Here is a 20,136-nt window from a genome sequence, read left to right as displayed (position 1 = left end):
TGGTGCTCTCTAAAAGTAGTCCTCTGATCATTTGTGAAGTCAGCAAGAGAATAGATGTGGCTCACTTAAGTGTGTTAACTGTTAACAAGTTAAAACTTCTAATCAATTCTATCCTTAATCCTTTATCCTTATCCTATGATCTTAATTTCATGGTAAAAAAGAAATCTTTTTACGGGAAGACTTTTTATGCATTGATCTCATAGTTCTGTAGGCTTCTAGAGTAGGGTTTCATTACCATAACTGCACATTCAAGCTTCCCACACAGTGATTTCCTGAACTACTTGGACAGATATTGGAGAGAGAATAATGGAACTTCGTACAGGTTTTGTTGAGATTCCTCCCTAACTTTTATGTGTGGGAAACTGTAGAAAATAATTCCAGGTCTCTGATGGATCAGACTTCAACTTCTGCTTTTGTGTGCTAAGAATCTTTTGGACAATTTGTTCTAAGGGCTTTTTTCCTGCCCAGTGAAGAATAAATAGAAAAACTAGACTGGTACAACGTGGGGCTTTGTAACCCTGAAGGTAAATACCAGTTCTCTTGTGATGTGTTCGTACATACTTACAATATTAGGTCATGTGTTCGAATGTGCTGAAAATATTATCATCCACATGAAAGATACTGCAGAGGAAGAAAGCCATATATTCTCTCTAAGGCATACGTGAATGGTAGATGAAAACAATGGTATTGTGCAAACAGATAAAGATTATATGAAGATTGGTGGGATGGAACTGAGAGAGAAAGAGGGAAAGAAATAATACAACAGGCATGCGGGCGGCACTGCAGTACACGCTGCACTATACTATGTGCCTAATTTTTGGCTGCTACTATGGTCAAAAGTTACTGCTAATCAAAAGTTACTAGCTTTAATCTAGACTGGAAGAAAAGAAGGTAAATTGAAATACATCTTGAGGTACTTCTGTGCTTTCACTGAACAGATTTCAGATAGCTGTTTGTCAGATAGCTATTAGGCTCTGCCAGGCTAACAGCTGACCTGCTAGTTGAGTCATCTCTGGGCAGTTTATCTTGGACAGTCTACTATTTACTCTCTGCTTCCACTTATGGCCCACTAAGTAAAATCTTTGATATGTGTAAATGCAGTGCCTTTCATGGGGAATCCCTTGGAACTACGTTTATGGTATGCCACTTGTGGAGACTGCTGCTTTTCAAGGCCAGAATCCCACATTCATGTTGGAAATGGAGTTTATGCTATATACTGAGGGCTAGCATAAAATATCAAGCCAGTCAGATGGAAATGAGGTGACATCACTGTAATTTGTAGTTGACCAGAAAGTCTGAAATAATCCTTTGATTGCAGAAGGATTTAGATGCACTTTAGAAAGTGCCACCTTGGTGTATTTCTAAAAAGTAAGAGTTCTGATACTAGATACCTAAACTTTCAAAAAAGTATTTCTTACTATCTGGAGAGACTTTGCCTTTTTCAGTGCTTAATTTTTAGACAGCTAGACTTTAATAATCAATTCCACTGATGTGGCACTAGTCAGATTCATCAACTGTTTTCCTGGGCTGGAAAGCATTTGGGAAATCTCACATTTTACGGTTGTTTTTCACCTATGGATTTTATTTCTTTTAAACATGCGATGCATACTTCTGTGAATGTTTAAGACAAACACCCTACCCTTCATTACAGGGTGCTTAGAATTAACTTCCGGAAACTGATCTCTTTCCCAGTAATCCAGGGCTTTTCAAGGAGCAGATGCCAGCAAAGTATGTCCAAATGGGATATTGTGTGTTCTTCCTGTGATTTTAAGCAGTTGTCCAGGATGGTAGTGTTGAATGTGATTACTCTGGGGTTTGGTTTTTTGTTTGTGGGGTCTTTCAGCTTATAAATCCATAGCTGAAATGTATTGCTCTTCACAGTTGTCAGCTGTAAATCACTTCTGTGTTCAGAGTTTACATATTGTAATGTTTCTTCTCATATATCAGATGTTACTACCCACACAAAATCCTAGTGATAGGATAAAAAAGTTCTTAATAACCAATATGCTGGATGAACCTGTAGGATACTTCAAAATAAATTTGGAATTTGAGTGGCTGAATTCTTATACCACAGGAAAATGTTTGGGGTTTTTTATTAGGGAAGGGGGGGGGGAAGTAACCCAGACTACAACCGGGCATATATTTTTATTCCCCCTGTTATGTAGGAGACATTTTAACATGAAGATTGCCTTTGGGGAAGAGGGTGCAGAAGACTTGCATGGGATGATTCTTTCTGTTCATACAGTAAGAATTAGGGAGTCTAAATAACATACATGCTTCATCCAAATTGTTAGTGCTGAAATCGTGGTACTACTTCAGCTGAAACATGTACCAGCAGTTCTGAGCTGAGTTATGGAAAACAAAATACCGCTTACCAAGGAATCTCTTCAGCTGATGCATTTCACTTCAGAATGACTCCTTCCACCGAACAGTCTTGTGATGTGTTGTGACGTACTGGTCCTCCACTGAACAACTATCAGTGCAAACTTACAGGGGGGGGAGTTGCATGCAAGAGAAATGTTTTAGATGTCAAAGTGAAAATGTTGGAGTCCGCCAGGTGGTGCCAGAAGGCCTGCTCACTGGTAGCTCTGAAAGCAGGAACAGACCTCCGGAGCAGGTGGGAGCCTGTAGTTAACACCAAAGGGTGTATAATCTGAATTTGCAGTTCTGTATTTAAGAGATACAAGCAACACATGCTGTTACTCTCCCTTTCCTTCCAAACTTTTACCCCAAAAGCAATGTCTCAGCAAATGTTCTGATACTATTTCCTTCTGTTTTCATGATGGTAAAATTTAGATACGCTATTTAGGAGTGAAGCACTTAACTTTGTGTTTTTGCTGCCATTAGCATTAATTATCACAACTATGTTTTTTGTGCTACTAACATCCCTCTCCCATGGGTAGTAGGGTCATGAAGCTTTCACTAGAATGCAGTAAACAACATTGTGCTGTGTGTTGCAGTGACATGCATGTAATTTGGTGGAAAAACAAGCATGAAAGTTAACTGAAAGTTAAGCTAGATAATTGTTTTAGGTGATCACCCTTACTTTCATGGAGTTAAAAGCTCATATAAAAACATCCTAATGTTTCTAAACAACTGAGTTTATAGAGGGGGTTAAGCCGGTTCACAGAGAAAGCTGCAGTCTGCAGCTTTGCTGTCTTTTTTGCTCCTTTTGCCTTTATACTCCAAAAATAATTTTTTAACACAGCTTTTTTTTTCTGCCTTAATATTGTGTCTTCCTCCCTACTCTGATAGCATGATTGTACTATTCTTATTAAAACTGGTATGATTGACAGTTTGTAGGGCTTGCGTTTCTAGTCTTAACACTTAACCTTCTGTGAAACACTCCACAATAATTAGAACACTACTGGACAAAGTAGTCATCTAATTTCCACATTGTTTGTTTTTTTATGTAAGTGTGCTATGATCTAGGAAGGTTTGTGGAAACAAACAAGCAAAGCACCTGGGCTGAGTGAGTAGTTGCAGCTGATGACAAGTCAGAAGAATGCCTGTCTTTAACTGAAACCTGCAGCTGCACTGCTGGTGACTTGTGCTGTCAGGTGTTGGGGAGATCAGTGCCTAACCGGTAGGCAGTGGCACTTCTCCTCTGAAAGTTACTGGCAGTCTGTAAAGACTAGTATAACTTGTTTTGGATCTGTCAGTTTGGATCCACAAAAGCTACTTGTGTTGTTTTTGCTATATCTGCTGCTATCAACAGAATTACCCTAAAAAGTTGGTTGTTGCATAAGTCATCTTATATGCATCCGAACAAGGAGTTTCTACTCTTCCTTAACAGTATAGCTTATTGCTACTGAATATGTCAGAAGCATGTTAAACTTTTCTACTTTTACATGGAACTTGACATTCTTTGTAATAAAATTTTGTAATAAAAGGCTTTGCATTTTGTGAGTGTTTTCTTTATGATCTTCAGTATTAAGAGTTTAAGATATTTGCATGATGGCATTAAATAAGTTGTTTTGTCATTCATCATATTTAAGAATCCTAAGTTTTATGGTTTTTGGTTTATTTTTAATCAAGTGGGACTCAAGTTACATATGCTTTCAAAGTCAAGATGTTCTCAAAGTACATCAGTTTATTTTCAGAAAATCAGGTTTTATCCCTCATTAATGTCTTCAGAACTGTCAGTGTGAAACTGAAATGTAAATTGAATTCAGAATGCTAGCTTTAGGAAAACTCAAGTTTCATTTGCTTTCAGTGAAAATCTTCAGTGAGGTTTTGAATTAGTGGCAGTTACTGGCTTAGCTTCTAGAAAATCAGTTTGAACTGATGAATCAGGTTTTGACTTCAGTATCCCTGTGTCCGTTAACTAGTAGAAAACCACAACTTTTGTGGTGTTTTAGTTATCTGATAAACATAGCTACTTAGCAACCAGTGAAATTAAAATACCTATATACTCCTTTATATTTTTGTCATGAATTGGAAATTGAGGGGTGGGGAAGTATATAATAGATAAAGGTGTTACGAAATACTTAGAGCTTCTTGAATAACAGGTCAACAGATTACTACAAAAGGGCATATTAGTTTCTAAATCTGAAGGATTTTCACAGTTTGTGGTTTTGTGGTAGGGAGGTTTTTTGGTTTATGGGGTTTTTTGGGAGGTAGGGGTTTTCTTGTTTATGTGGGGTTTTTTAAGCAGAAAAATATAACACTAGATTACAGTTGATTCTCAACTATTAGCTCTCCTGGAGGAAAAAATTGGGTGTCTCTTGTATGCTTATGCAGTGCCTGTGAGACTGTATGTGGTAGTATATCACATCAGTGCTCTGAATTCAGTTTGTTTTTGTAATCAGTGATGCTTCTGTGCTAATGTATTTTAATCCATAGTAAAATATTTTTGAGTTTAGTGGAAAAACAATTCTTATGCTGTGTTCTAGTAAAGTAGTTAAGCAAGCTAATTGCTTCTTATTGCGTCTTCAAGTGCTTTTCAAAAGTTTATTATTGTTGCTCTGGTATCATTCAGCATTGCTGTGTATACACTGGTAGATTTCAGGAAGAGATGAAATGTGGAAAAACTACCAAGTTCCTGTAAATTAATTTTTAACTTTAATTTCACAAATTCTTACGAATTCCTGGCTGTGAGGAATTCTGTCTTAAGTTAGCTCTTCCAAACATAGTACGGATCTTTCTAAAAACTGCAAATTACTGAATGTTTGTCTCCCTGTTGCTGTTTTTTCCTAAGAGTATTCCTCTGTGTTGCTCTAATGTTCCTAGAAGTTAATGGGTGCGATTCATGGAAGAATTGGCAAGTGTTACTAGATGTAAATGCATTTTTCTGCATAACAGTTTTACCATACCTCAAGGTGTGTCCTTGTATGTTCCCTTACTCAGTAAGGCACAAGCATAAGTTACACTTTTTCCCTTAGCTGGATCACTAGTTGCCCTAGTTAGGGGCATTCCTCTTTTTAACCCCTGTATGAAAAATGACAGCAGGTTCCAAAACTGAAGTAAAAGAGGGAAGATCAGCACGGGTTAACAGATTACAGAGAATATGATTACAGCAATGACATTTCTTAAGGAAACGGGGCTAAAAGGATGATCTGACCTCTCTTGTCTTAGCCATGTGCAGCACTGAAGTAATGGATTAATCTGGATAAATGTTTCCTGTCCAAAAATGTTGGAAGTCTGAAATAAGTCAGCCTGTACTTCTTCAAATTTTCGGGTGATCACAAGTTTCTGTAATTAATCCTGAAAAGGACTTTAAAAACTTGTCCTCGCTTATCTCCCTCATCTAGAGGAATGTGATGACTAAATGTTTTAGGAATCTGATGAGTTTAGGTAAAGAGAATCGCCAAAAACCTCTACAGATCTTCTATGAACCGATGACTTACTCAACAAATTGGTGGCTTGAGTGGTCATTGCAGTGGAATCAGTGTTTTGGTACCTTTTACATGTTGGATTTTTTCAACAGACTTTTTTTTTTTAACTTCTGTGAAGCAAAGTTGTTCTGCTATGTGGGTGTGAGGGTGTTTTTGTTTCTAATAAATGTAAATAGTTGATTTGTACTTTACCTCTGGTGAAGGTAGTACAGCTTCTTCTAAGCTAGTAGTCATTATTCCCTGTACTAAGCTCAGCAGTTTTTAAGAAGCTTTCGTTTCTGTATGTAGTTGACTTCGATGTGATATGGAACTTGCCTATGAATATGAGGGAAAAGTAGCAGCTGTAGTATTTGTTTTGCTGTATTCTTGCCTACATGCCCTCTGTTTGTTGAATGTTTCCGAGTAACAGAATATGAAGGAACTTATGTTGAGTATGAAAACAAGCATTAAAGTGAAACAAAATATTTTTATCTTAACCAGGTCAGTTAATGCTTATCTTAACCAAGTCTCAAATCAAACTACTTATACTTTACCTATTTTATTTTTCAGAGTACTGTAATTAAAAGTGCATCTTCTACACTTGAGGAAGGACAAATTCATGATTGAATGGTGGATTAATAAGTAGCTGTCTTATTCCAAGAATAAGAAGATACCCTAGGAGTTGGGAAGAACTGGATTTTCACCCTAGTCCAGCAGCTTTGCTGCTCACTTAAACACAGATGAATGAAGACCCCATTTGGAAAATCACCAGGTCAGCGGTCCAGAGCTGATGCAGGTGAGGTTTTTTCTGGGTGGTTTTGTTTGGTTTTAGTGGGTAAAAAGTGTTCTTAACGTACAGATTTTTATATATATATATATATGTATGTATGTTAATGGCTTTATGAAGGTGTTATCATTCCTGTCTTAAAAGATCATTTACTTTTGTTATGAAGCTTATGAATTGAAAAGGCATATGTAAATTTAATTTAGCAGTACAGACATACATATAAGAAGCATTTAATATAGTCTATAATATCAAAAGTTTTATTAGAACTGTAAGTTACATAAAATTCTAAAAAGCAAAATCAATTTTGTTGTAGGATTACACTGACGTATTAAGGGGACAGTTTCTCTTGTTCTCTTGTTCATCTCAGATCATAAAAAAAATATTCACCTGAGTTATTCAGCTCTTCTTGTAAAAGAATGTCTTGAAAACACTACAAAAATGTAAATACTGTTGCTGCTGTGTGTGATCTTTAAACTGAAATAGGTTAGTCAAAGTATATTTTAAAGCAATTTTTTATTCAGAGAAATGCAAAATATGAATAAGCATTCACTCTTAGGACTAGTTAGGCTTATTCAAAGTTTTGCAGCTTGAAAGGCTAATGAATCTCAGTCAGTCTTGTGTGCTCTGTAATAAGGATTATCAGCAATGATGCAAAAAAGCATCAAGTGACCAACAAAGAATTGTTCTGTACGTTGATACTTGGTCCTGTATAAATTAAGCTAGACTGCGCTTTGGCTGCGCATTCTGCCTGGACTAGTGTGGGACAGGGACTAGAAGTTACCATTTGCAAGTTAGGAATTCTACAGACTAGCATTTTGAGGATGAAAAGCTTACAGATGAATGTTGTTCATTCTTCTGTTCAATTATTTGCTTTTTAGTTGAACTTATTTAGGTAATGTAAATTGTTTTGTATATTTAGTCAATTTTTTCTGTTACGAAATTACTTCATGGTGGGGGGGTGGGCAGGGGGGGGAGGGAAGTGCCATTCCTTATTTTGTGCTGCAGCAAAACTCACTAGTCAGTGACCTGTGCGGGGAAAGACTTCGTAGACACTTGCTGCAGTATATTTTCTATCACCAACCATTGTGAATTGGTGCTTTTCTAAAAAACTCAAGAAACTGTCGTGTATAAGTGGGAAAGCTCAGTTAACTTTAAAATACCCAAGCAATAGTCCATCCTGGTGCATTCAAATACTCATCCAATTCATTGAGAACTGAAGCAACTGATACTGGAAAGTTTCTCTGAAACCTTTTGGAAACATTCAAAAGGGTGTTTATCTGTGATTAGCTTACACTAATGTTAATTTGCTGTCACCCATTTGAAATATCTACTGATGTCAAAGGTAACTTTGGCAAATATTTTTAATAAATTATTTCAAAGGAGAGACCCAGTACAAAGTCTTAAACACTTGGTTCAGTGAGTTTTCATTCTGTCATCTGATGCATCATCCTTCCTCTTGACACTAGCAGAATACCTGTGGGAGCAGAATTGTATTTCTGAGAGAAAAGAAAGGAGAGCAGGCTTTGACCTGGTACTTAACTTCAGTCTTGTTGACTTCTAAGCATTAACATTAACGGGGCGCTGTGCCCAAGTTCAAAGAATTCAGACACTATATTTTTAAAGTAACTGTCAGAAGAATTTTATCTAATGACTTAAATGTGACATGCAATGAACAACAAAATTACAGCACAGATTTGAAGTGTCATAACATGAAACTTACGTAGAGGGTGATTATGTGGCTGGATTTTTTTTCTTCTGAAAACAGAAAAAGTTAAGCTAGGATATTTTACTTAAGTATGTTGAGAATAAAATTTTGCTTCCTACTTGTTCTTTTGACTCTTCATAAAAAAGAGAGAGAATTCATAGACTTATTTTGAAGACTCGCATTTTCTATTATTTGTTCGTTATAGTTTGTCATATAACTGCCATCATGCCAAATTGTCATTAAAATTGACATACTTTAGATGCCACTTTTGCTTTTTAATATCATATGATATACATATATATACACACCAGCTACAATTTGTCTTTATCTCTTTCTCTGTGAAGTTTTTTAATCTTAATTGAGAATTCCTTAACTTATATTCATTTGATCAATGTAGTATCACTGTCATTTAAATACAACCCATAAATCATACACATTTGGTCTGCCTCAACTCTTGGTATAGTTGTGGCCTAGGCTTGGGTGTTGCCAGCTTTCAGCCTCCAGCTAATATTCTTGAGGAAGACAGCTGCTGACCACCTTGCTGTTGTTTCTCCTCCTGGTCATATTTGGTGGGCTGAGGCTAGATAGGTTTTTACTGCTTTTCTTTTTTTGGGGGGGAAAGGAGGGTATGGGATTATCTGCTGTTTATTTCTTGATTATGGATATGCATTAGGCAAGAGTGCAGCAGGCAGCCATCATTAGGGGACTGCGTAGCCCACTCTACAATGAAGATTGGGCATGGGACTTTTAAAGGCAGCTACTGAGCAAGAAAGAACATTTGTTTATCACAGCAGTAGTTTCACTGATAGTGGTCAAATTGTTCTTTTGGAAAGAACAGCAAATACAGTAATTTAGTTCATCAGATGTTGTGGTTTAACCTGGCAGACAGCTAAATGTCACACAACTGTTCGCTCACTCTCCCCCACAGTGGGATGGGATAGAGAATCGGCGGGCAGGTGGGGGGGTGGTGGAAGGAAGATTCAGGGGTTGAGATAAAGACAGTTTAATAGGACAGAAAAGGAAGGGAAAGTAGTAATAATGATAAAAGAATATACAAAGCAAGTGATGCACAATGGAATTGCTCACCACCTGCTGACTGATGCCCAGCCAGTCCCCGAGCAGGGGTCACCGCCCCCTGGCCAACTCCCCCCAGTTTATATACTGAGCATGACATCATATGGTATGGAATATCCTTTTGGCCAGTTTGGGTCAGCTGTCCTGGCTGTACCCCCTCCCAGCTTCTCGCTGGCAGGGCATGAGAAGCTGAAGAGTCCTTGACTAGTGTAAGCACTGCTTAGCAACAACTAAAACATCAGTGTGTTATCAACATTATTCTCATCCTAAATCCAACACACAGCACGGTACCAGCTACTAGGAAGGAAATTAACTCTATCCTAGCCGAAACCAGGACATCAGAGTTTCTAAAATGATGATTCTGATGGCTGGAAGAGAGGCCTTGCAATGTGATATAAATTAAGATTATAGCGAGTTAGTTGTTTGGGGTTTTTTTTTAGCTCTCTCTCCTAGAGACACTCTTTAAAAAATATCAAAATTGCAACCAGGTAAAGTGACAGAGTGGTTTAGGTGGCAACTCACCCTCTTTTCAGAAGGAGAATTTGGTTACAAACGGGTGAAGAGATACTCTTCCTTAGTTTTACATTAAAAGTTTATTTGCTAGGGAAGAATGACATTTAGTCCTGCAGTTGTGGCGATGTTCTATGTGTTTGGATTAACTGTGTCAGTGATCTTTGTCAGCTTTTATAGACTTTCAAAGTGGTCAAGGTGATGTTTGCGTTGGGTTTGTTTTTTTCTTATTTGGGAATGTTAAGGATTTACCCTAGTTAAGTGGTTACTGAACTTGACAGTTACTTGATTTAAAATAATTAGTAATGACAGTAACAGTGGGGGTGAGTGTGACAGTTGTTACCCACATAATTGGAGAGATACAGGTTTGATGGATAGACTGTTATATGGATAAGGAATTGGCTGGGTGGCTGTGTCTAAAGAGTTAGTTACAGTCAACAGCTCAATTTCCAACTGGAAATCAGTAATGAGTGGTGTCCCTCAAGGGTCTGTACTGGGACCAGTACTATTTAGTATCTTCATCGATGACATAAACATAGGGATCGAGTGCACCCTCAGCAAGCTTGCAGATTATACCAAGCTGAGAGGTGCAGCTGATTCACTAGAGGGAAAGGATGTCATCCAGAGGGACCTTGGCAGGCTTGAGGAGTGGGCCCCTGCGAACTTCATGAGCTTCAACAAGATAGAGTGCAAGGTCTGGCACCTGGGTTGGGGCAATCCCCAATACAGACTGGGGATGACTTCGGGGTACTGGTGAATGAAAAATTGGACATTAGCCAGCAATGTGCACTTGCAGTCCAGAAGGCTGATTGTATCCTGGGCCGCATAAAAAGTGTGGTCAGCAGGTTGAGGGAGGTGATTTTCCCCCTCTTCTACTCTGCTCTCATGAGATGCCACCTGGAGTACTGCGCCCAGCTCTGGAGTCCTCAGTACGAGAAAGACATGGACCTGTTGGAGTGGGTCCAGAGGAGGGCCAAAAAAAATTATCAAAAGGATGGAACACCTCTCCTATGAAGAAAGGCTGAGAGAGTTGGGATGTTGAGCCTGGAGAAGAGGAGGCTCTCGGGAGACCTTATTGCAGCCTTTCAGTTTATGAGGAGGGCTTATAAGAAAGATGGAGAGAGGCTTTTTACCAAGGCCTGTAGTGACAGGACAAGAGGTAATGGTTTTAAACAGAAAGAACGTAGATTTAGATTGAATATAAGGAAGACATTTTTTGCAATGAGGGTGGTGAGACACTGAAACAGGTTGCCCTGAGAAGTTGTGAATGCCCCATCATTGGAGGTTTTCAATGTCCGGTTTGATGGGACTTTGAGCAACCAATCAATCTTTGCCCTCTGGCCAATCCATGATCACTTCCAGGATTCCTGGGCGACTGGGGTTTCCTATTCAAGTCCGTTGTGTGATCAGTGCGATCCACTTACTCCACGTAGCATCAGTTGCATGATGTGTACAGGGGACCCTCCCTCTGAACATCCAGCCCAGCACCGGCAGTCGGGGTGCCAGGAGGAGCTGTGCTTCAGTGCCGATCACTCCCGAAGCAGCTCAAACCCCTTCATAATGCTGCTAATCTCTTTTTAAGTTGGAGTATAGCGGGCCTTGGATCCTCTGTATCCCCGACTCCAAAACCCTAGGGGTCGACCTCGAGTCTCCCCTCGTGCTGTCTGCCAGAGGCTCCAAGTAGGGCCATTCTCCCCGACTGCGGTGTAGAGCACATTTTTTACATCTTGTCCTGCCCGAACTGGCTCCAGGGCTACTGCATGAACTATCTCCTCTTCAATTTGTTCAAAGGCTTGTCGTTGCTCAGGGCCCCATTTGAAATCGTTCTTCCGGGTCACTTGATAGAGAGGGTTTACAATCAGACTGTAATTTGGAATATGCATTCTCCAAAAACCCAACTTTGTTCTGTGGCAAAACCAGCTTTCAGAAGGATTTGGACTATTTCCTTCCCTTTTTCAAAAACTTCTGCTGTGTTGCCCCACACGATGATGTCATCAATGTATTGTAGGTGTTCTGGAGCTCCACCCTGTTCCAGTGCAGTCTGGATCAGTCCATGGCAAATGGTGGGGCTGTGTGTCCACCCCTGGGGCAGTTGGTTCCAGGTGTACTGGACACCTCTCCAAGAGAAAGCAAATTGTGGCCTGCACTCTGCTGCCAAAGAAGGTAGATTTAGACTGAATATAAGGAAGAAATTTTTTGCAGTGAGGGTGGTGAGACGCTGGAACAGGTTGCCCTGAGAAGTTGTGAATGCCCCATCATTGGAGGTGTTCAAGGTCGGGTTTAATGGGACTTTGAGCAACCTGGTCTAGTGAAAGGTCCCTTTCCCCAGCAGTGGGGTTGGGGTAGGTGATCTTTAAAGGTCCATCCTGTGATTCTGTGATGCGCTAGAACAGCTGTAAAAGAAAGTCTGGTACGTTAACAAGTAACTTTTAAGCAGGATTTGCTGTGCTTTACAGCGTTATTGATGCAAATATGTTATTTTGACATTTATTACCTTCCTTTTTTTAAAGATGGCTGCCACTTCCAAGAAACTACATGAACATGTAGTGTTTCAGAACAGCTAGGTACTTCAAGTGGAAAATAAGTTTTTAAAAGTCTTGCCTATAAAACTGCTATCGTCTGGAAGTAGATAATAGAGCATTAGTATATTCTTTCTATTATTCATTTTTCCTCCTGATTAAAAGATACTGTGAAAGTATGGAAATAGCTTACAAACTTTATATTTGATCTGTTAATCATGTAAAATCATAGAATCGTGGGATTCTAGGAGACTCTTGGATCATGTACAGGCTACAAAATACTATCTGGAGGTATAGATAAACTGGTGGTTGTGTTAGGTATTCATATAGGCCAGTATGGTTAGTTACAAAATGTAATGCATTACCAAAGCTTTTTGCAATTTACTTTGATTTCATCCTGTTGTAGAGACTTACCAATCAGTGACACTACAGGTGTGGTGGCTTCTTTGAAAAAGCCGATTTTCATCTGCCCTGCCTGTCTGCCTACAAAGGAAATGTTTTTATTTGCTGTAAAGCAGGTGCAAAGGAAAAGGTACATTTGATTAAAATATCTAGGCTTTTGAAATCTGTCTACTCGAAAACATACTTCATAGTTCCATCTTGAGAAATAAAGGGTAGAATTGAAGATGGAGAAAAGAAGGAAAGGTAGACTTTTTATTTTTTCACAGCAGTAGAGTGCATGGCTACAGCCTCTATGAGTTGGTCCAAGTATAGAGCCGCTTTCCAGGATACAGTTTCAGTAGATCAGCCAGCTGCTCCTATGCATGACAGCGTGCTTCTCTCTCTAATCAGTGTATGTCTGTTTCCAATATAGGGGAATACAGATTTTTTTTAATTAAAGTTATGTAGTGTAATTGATTGTAAAATAAGTTGTGATTACCCTTCTGTTTACACTTAGATTTGGCTTTTTTTAGTCTAGTGATCACCTGTTTAATGCTGTATAAGTGAAAGGCATGGTCCTCTAGAGTCCTTCCTAGCAGTTACCTCCCAGAGGTACTCCCACCAAACTGCCTGATGGTCAGGAGCAATTGCAATGCCTTTACCGGATGGTTTGAAAACAAAGTAATTTCTTAGTAAAGAAAAGAACTAGGAGACATTAAGTCATATACAAGCTTTTGTAGTTTTTTCCCATTTAAAAGCAAGTGCAAATTGTTTCAGTACTGTCTTTGTGAACTAAGAAAAGAGATCCCACTCCTAGATGTGACTGGCTTAGGATTGCAGTGAAATCTTCGGCAGTCAGACTTCATTTTATTTCTGTACTTCTGGCCTACTTTGATGAAAAGAACTCTCTTCCTTCCCCAAACCCTTAAGTTGAGGTTGGGCAATACTAGGTGTGAATAAGCATGTCAATGTATTTTAGGTCCCTGAAAGTAATTCTGAAACAGCCTCCAGATACAGAATAATTCCTGTGAGATTACTGCTGTTCCCACAGAAGATTCTGAAATATGACTTAAAAACATCCAGCTGTTGCTGCTTATTGTAAATACAGGGGATATGCAGAGAAATAAGATATTGTGGTGTGTTTTGAAGAGACTCTGATTTTCCTGGATTGAATGGAGGATGCCATCTGATGTGACAATAGTAAAAACATTTATTTCATTACTTCAGTAGCTTTCTCCCATCCTTCTCCCTATTCTCTCCTCCTGTACCCCCCCAGCTGAAATGACATTTAGGCTTCCCTTGGAGTAAACATTCTGAAAGAATGTTTTAGTGTGTTTTGTCTTATACTTTTTGTTTGTCTGTCTTCATCTAGAGTAAAGTAGAAGTATTCAGAAACATGGTTTCTAGTTTTGCTGTTGAATTTTAAGGATCTATTTTAAGGATCTGTTATGAGCAGAATTAACCAAGCCTCAAAAAACACACAGACCATGTGGCAATTAAAAGCTTAATTCTATTGCTCTTGCCCAGGAGTTGGAGTTTGTGTTCACTTTCTGTTACAAAAAATGTGTTTCTGTGCTCTTATGTGACTGAGACAAATACTTTCTCCTTCCTCAGATCCATCAAAGTTTGAGTCTTCGCTGCTTATTACAAAGATGACTAAAACTAATCCATTTACTTTGATTTTTTTGTTCAGTATTATTTTTTTCTATTTTTATGTTCAGGGCAATTTAGTTCTACAGAGTATTTTGAGTGTTATCTAAAATATGGAGTTTCATGGAGTGTTCTAGTTAGAACTTGTTTTTCCATAGTTAAAAGGAGGTAAAGAATGTGAATTAAAACCCATTCAGTCAATGGGATTCATGCTGTATAGAATGTAATAACTCTCCTTTGTTGTTCTCGAATTAGTATTAACAACTTTGAAGTCCATTGTCACTTGTGACCAAACTGTGCTTGATCCCAAAACACTTGGTATGCGGATGTTTTTTTCTCTTGAAAGATTTGCATGAAGATACTGCCCTTGAAATGTTTTGGATTTTTTAAATGCCTTTCTGCTCTGAACTGGGCACTTGACAGAGAATGACTAATGTTAATTAGGCTTCTAGCCCAAGCTGTTTAGATAGTACTGGAGGTTTTGGGAGAATTTGTATAAGCCAGGTTACTGCTTTGTTATGTTCCACAATCACTACATGAAGGAGAAGATCAGCAATATATGTGTATGTTAAAAGTTAATTAAAAAAAAAAACTATTTCCTCTCAAAAAATGTTTTAAGTCATTAAGACCTAGCAATATGACATCATAGGCACCACTCATTAAAATGTCATGCATTTGGAAATAAATATCTCTGTAAAGAAACTCTACAACCTCTTGGCAATTCTAAATTGGGAAAGAAGAGTCTTCTGCAGAGCTGATTTCTTGCCATATAAAGATAAGTTTCCCGTCTGTTATGTTTTGTGGTAGCTTTATTTCTTCCTTTAATCTTGCAAAAAAGCAAAATCCACAAGACTTAAGATATCTTCATACATCAGAAGAATTTTAGTATTTCCAATTAATTTCTTAATTCCTGTAGGGAAGAGAAAAGCTGAACAGCATTTCTAAGTATTTTTATTGTGAATTGGTTATAATGGGCTTTGCTACTTCAAAGGAATAGTTTGAAGCCATTCAAAGACTACCTTGCATTAGCTACTCAAAACAAATGTTTTATCTTGGCATGGATCAGATGATGTTTTGCAAGGAAGAGATAATAGTTAAAGTGCTGTGGGGTCCATAGCTATTCCTCTGTGTGACAGGGGCTGTTCAGCATACTTCCTATATTTTTACTATTGGTGCTTGTGTCTGTTGGAACATCTGTCTTTATGCCATTGCTGGACTTTAGTGTTAGCTCCTATTAGGGAAATGGTCTTTCACATGTTGCTGTTAAGATGTTCACACTTCTATCTGTTTATTGATTCAATTTTCAGGGTTACAGCATTATGTAATATATGGTCTTCAAGTGTGGAACTAGTTTCCTAAGGTATAAAAACTGCATTTGCTTGATTTATTATTATTATTATTATTATTTATTATTATTTTATAAATAATATCTGTAATTGTTTTAGTGGCTACTTTAAAGCATTACTTTGTTTTAGATGCTTTTGATAATAAATGGGAGAAAAAGCAGTTTGAAACAGTTCTGGTGTGTTACTACCATTTTACCTGGTCATCAACCTTCGTTTTCAGTGACTGAAAGGGAATCAGGCAGTGAAATTTGGGAGTGTGGTGGGGGAGGGTGCATGTGTGTGTTTAACAATGCAACTGCTACATCAAGCTGTCTTACTGTTACATGTGCATGAACTGCTTAAATTGGCTTCTTCAATTGTCTTGATTTCAAAATCCTCATTGAAGATTGCAAGGATTATAGGTGTACTACTTGAGTATATCTGGTTAGCAGTAAGGAAGATGCTGTCCTGAGTGATAAATATTGAAGCGGTACTGTTGACATCTTGAACACTTCCCTCTCTCTGTGCCATCCTCCTCGTCCTCCCTGAAGTTTAGATACAACTCCAAACCCTGGATGTTGTTGAACTTTGGCCCTGTGAGTAGCTTATAGAGTTCTTGCAGCTTTCCAATAGCAGTGGAAAAACTATTGCTGAAGGAATTCTCCTGGTCGAAGAAAGATTCAGGCAGGCAGATTTATCAGATAATTCTGATTTTGTCCTCGTTAACTAGAATATGCTAAATGTAAGTATTCTGTGCTGTTCCATCCCCCTATTTAGAGCTGCTGTAGAGGACAGAAATGTTCATGATTCAGTGAACTCTTGCTATAATTTCTGCAGTTGTCTAGCAAAGTGAAGTGCTACACAATTCAGTAGTGTAACCTGAGATGTCTTTTAAAAGGAGTTTTACATCTCCTTGAGACATTACTGAATTCAGACAGTGCAAAATACACAGATGAATTCTGGCAAATAGGCTGGTAGCCAGTACGAGAGTGGGTTTGTCCTAGGATCTTCAAATACTTGCTATCATATCTTCTTGAAAGCTTGTTATATTCATATTAAACATCCAAATGCCATAACTTTGTGTATTAAACTGGGAGCTCTCTTAAGGTACTGACTGACATAAAAAGCTGAGCAGTGCTTAGTCATCTTAGTTGGCTTTGGTTTAGAGCTCACTACATAAATCAACAGGTTGAATCCTATCAAAAATATGAGGTTCCCAAGGTGAGAAGTTAGTGAACAGGGCAAACACCCATTCCCAGAGGTCTGCATAGCTTCTCCTTTGTGTTTATTGCAGCTTCTGTAGTAAATCTTTCTGTGTATGTCTAGAGTTCCTCTTCTTCACCTTGGAAGATAAATGCTTTGGACTTCCCTTGCTATGTGCAGGTTCAGAGTCCTTGAGCAGAGGACAGAAAGTTTGTGCTGAACCATTCTGCAGAATACATGGGTGTTATTTCTGTAGTGTTTTTAACTCCTTGAGCTCATTTAGCCAAAATCTTACTTAGTCTCATCAGCCAGTAATGTAAAACATAAAATGTGTGTGTGTGTTCATGTTCTGATGATGCAGTAACTACTTTATAAGAACAGATTTCTTTTTCTAAGTATTTTTTTAATAAAGCACCACCATGTTTTTAATAAAGCATGTTTTATTCTATTATGTATCAATAAAATGCAGCCACCTCATATACAGAAGAGGTAGCTGACAATATGATCAGACAGCTTGTTTAGTGGCGTAGTCAAGTCCCATAGTCTTCTGGGTTTCTAATCAAGCTTTTTGTGATACTGCTTTTTAATTTCCAGCTAATAGTTCTTATAAACATGCAGTTTAATTATTTGGTCTTATAACAGTCAAAAATTGCAAATAGGATCTTTAGTGTACTAATTGGCATGTAAGGCTTAATTTTTGAAACGAAAACATTTTGTATGTCTACAGCTGGAAATTCACGTTCCTGAGGATTTGATACGAGCTTGAGTGTTGTAAACATAAGATGTAGTATTATTTTAATTCTGCCATTTTTGTAACTTTGTATATGTCCTCTTTAATTTTTCACATGAAAATGCAAAGATTAAAAAATTTATGAAGACTTTGGAGATTAGTGGTACTTTTAGTTCTTGAGTCTCTTGTGTGATGCTCTACTATCATGAAAGTTTTCAGCATATATATTCCATATGTATTCCAAAGCTATGCTTAGAACATGCACATAGTGTTAAATTTAAAATAATGTTTGTTTAGACCTATAGACAAACTCAAATATTTCTCTGTAGGTCTTAATTTAAGCATCCATTATTGAAATTCTGGGCGTGTTTCTATATACACATGAGACATTAGAGTTACACATGTGTCAGTCCAGCACTCTGACCAGGTTCTTTCAGGTATTGCAGACCAGGAGGGTTTAATGTTTCAATACCAATTGAAGATATTTGACATTACATAGCATTCTGATTTAGCAGAGCAATATACTGAAATGACAACACAGTCATAATACAACAATAGCCACTGTCACAGTGCAATCACAGTGGCCTCTTGATGGTGTGAGCCACTTCACTGCCTTTTGTGCTGAGCCCTGTAAAAACCCACGTGGCTGGCCCATGACTGATCAAGCTTCTCTGCACTGTAGCGCCCAGGAGACTTGGCAGCTGCTGGTCCTGACCTGCAGGCTTGGATCTGTCCAGCATGTCTGAGAGAGCAGGTTTCAGCATGGCAATTTCCAGCTCTTGAGTATTCTTCCACCACCATCTCCCTTGCCCGCGCCCCATCCCTCCACAATGGCTGGCAGGGAGCTGCCTGGCCCAGCAGACAGCACAGCCCCACAGCAAGTCTGCCTGTTGCGGTGCTCTGTAAAACAATACAAACAGTGTTTGTAGGAGAATCCGCAGTCCTTAGTACTAAACCTTGAGCCTCCTCCATGGTGAGGGTAACCTGATTTGCTTCTCTTCCCCATAAACAGGTCATCTATCCTAGGGGTGTATCTCCTGGTTTAGCTGAGAATTTATAGTTAATTTATCTCCAAACTAAGAAGATAAAACCTCTCACAAGGGGATGCATCTAGTGTTTGCTCAATTTTTATCATGGGAGCAACCGCTTCAGAGTTACATTCTTTTCCTGGATCATGTGAATAATCATCATGACTACTGTGGTTTAACCCTGGCCGGCAACTAAGCACCACACAGCCACTCCACACACACACCCCCCCCCGCCCCCGTAGGATGGGCGGACAATTGGAAGGGTAAAAGTGAGGAAAAAAACCTCATGGATTGAGATAAAAACAGTTTAAAAAGATCAAAATAATAATAATGAAAATTGTAAAGAAAAGAGAAAAAAACAATAGGAAAATAAAATGCAAGAAAAGACAAGTGATGCAAATGAAAACAATTGCTCACCACCAACTGACAGATGCCCAGCCAGTCCCCAATTTTGTTGCTGAGCATGATGTCATATGGTCTGGAATGTCCCTTTGGTCAGTTGAGGTCAGCTGTCACAGCTGTGTCCTCTCCCAACTTCTTGTGCACTTCTACTTAACTGGTGGGGTGGAGTGAGGAGCAGAAGAGGCCTTGACTCTGTGTAAGCACTGCTCAGCAGTAACTAAAACATCCCTGTATTATCAACACTGTTTTCAGCACAAATACAAAATATAGCCCCATACAAGCTACTGTGAAGAAAATTAACTCTATCCCAGCCAAAACCAGTACAATGAGGAGACTGGGAGAATCAGAATCAAGCCAGACATCTCCTGGCCATTTATCATCCTCAGCATACATAGCAGCCATCACTTTAACAGGGTCTATTTGAGTTGACCCTAGTAAATGATCCCTACACACGTGGGCATTGGATATGATCTGAGACTGCAGTTTTCATTCTAAGAACTGATTTTGATTTTTCTAGCTGTGCATATCACCTTTTATACATCATGTTATCTTTTGTAACTGTTTTTTTTCTATCATCTTGTTCGTGCATATCTCTTCTGCTGACTTCTTCACTACTGCTCACAAGTAGCTTTCTAACAACCAGCACAAGCTTGCTTTTCCCTTTCCGTTTTTCGTATTCATCCCAAAATATGACTGGGATCAGTGCAATGTACTTCTATCCATGAAAAATCCCACTTAGGATTTCTCCATTCCTCTTTTTCAAATTTATCAGCTAGCTTTTTACAGCCTTTGTTAGCACTCACAATGTTTTGCACCCTCTAAACAGTAAGGGGCCTGTCTGCAGACAGTCTTTTCACTACCCTTCCTTACTCACAGCGCAAGTCACCTCTCTTAGGCTCTTACTCATGACTAAAGTGCTAAATCAGAATTCCCAGTATCATGTCACAGACTTTTATGGCCATGACGCCAGTTAGTGTCAAGAGTCGACCACTCTCCTGACCAGGTT

At 38.6% G+C, this 20,136-nt stretch overlaps 1 protein-coding gene across 1 annotated transcript in view; it reads left to right on the top strand.

Annotated features, from left to right (window-relative positions):
• SPIN1 (spindlin 1) overlaps positions 1-20,136 on the top strand; it is a 53,997-nt gene that overhangs the window by 20,284 nt on the left and 13,577 nt on the right. The window contains exon 2 of the mRNA XM_009329602.1: positions 6,387-6,612. Within this exon, the coding sequence (XP_009327877.1) occupies positions 6,561-6,612 (52 nt within the window). The 5' untranslated portion in view covers positions 6,387-6,560. The remainder of the gene's footprint in view (positions 1-6,386; positions 6,613-20,136) is intronic.

This window comes from Pygoscelis adeliae, unplaced genomic scaffold (assembly GCF_000699105.1).
Source record: "Pygoscelis adeliae isolate BGI_AS28 unplaced genomic scaffold, ASM69910v1 Scaffold138, whole genome shotgun sequence".
NCBI classification, from domain to species: Eukaryota; Metazoa; Chordata; class Aves; order Sphenisciformes; family Spheniscidae; genus Pygoscelis; species Pygoscelis adeliae.
This window is presented reverse-complemented; position numbering and strand designations above follow the sequence as displayed.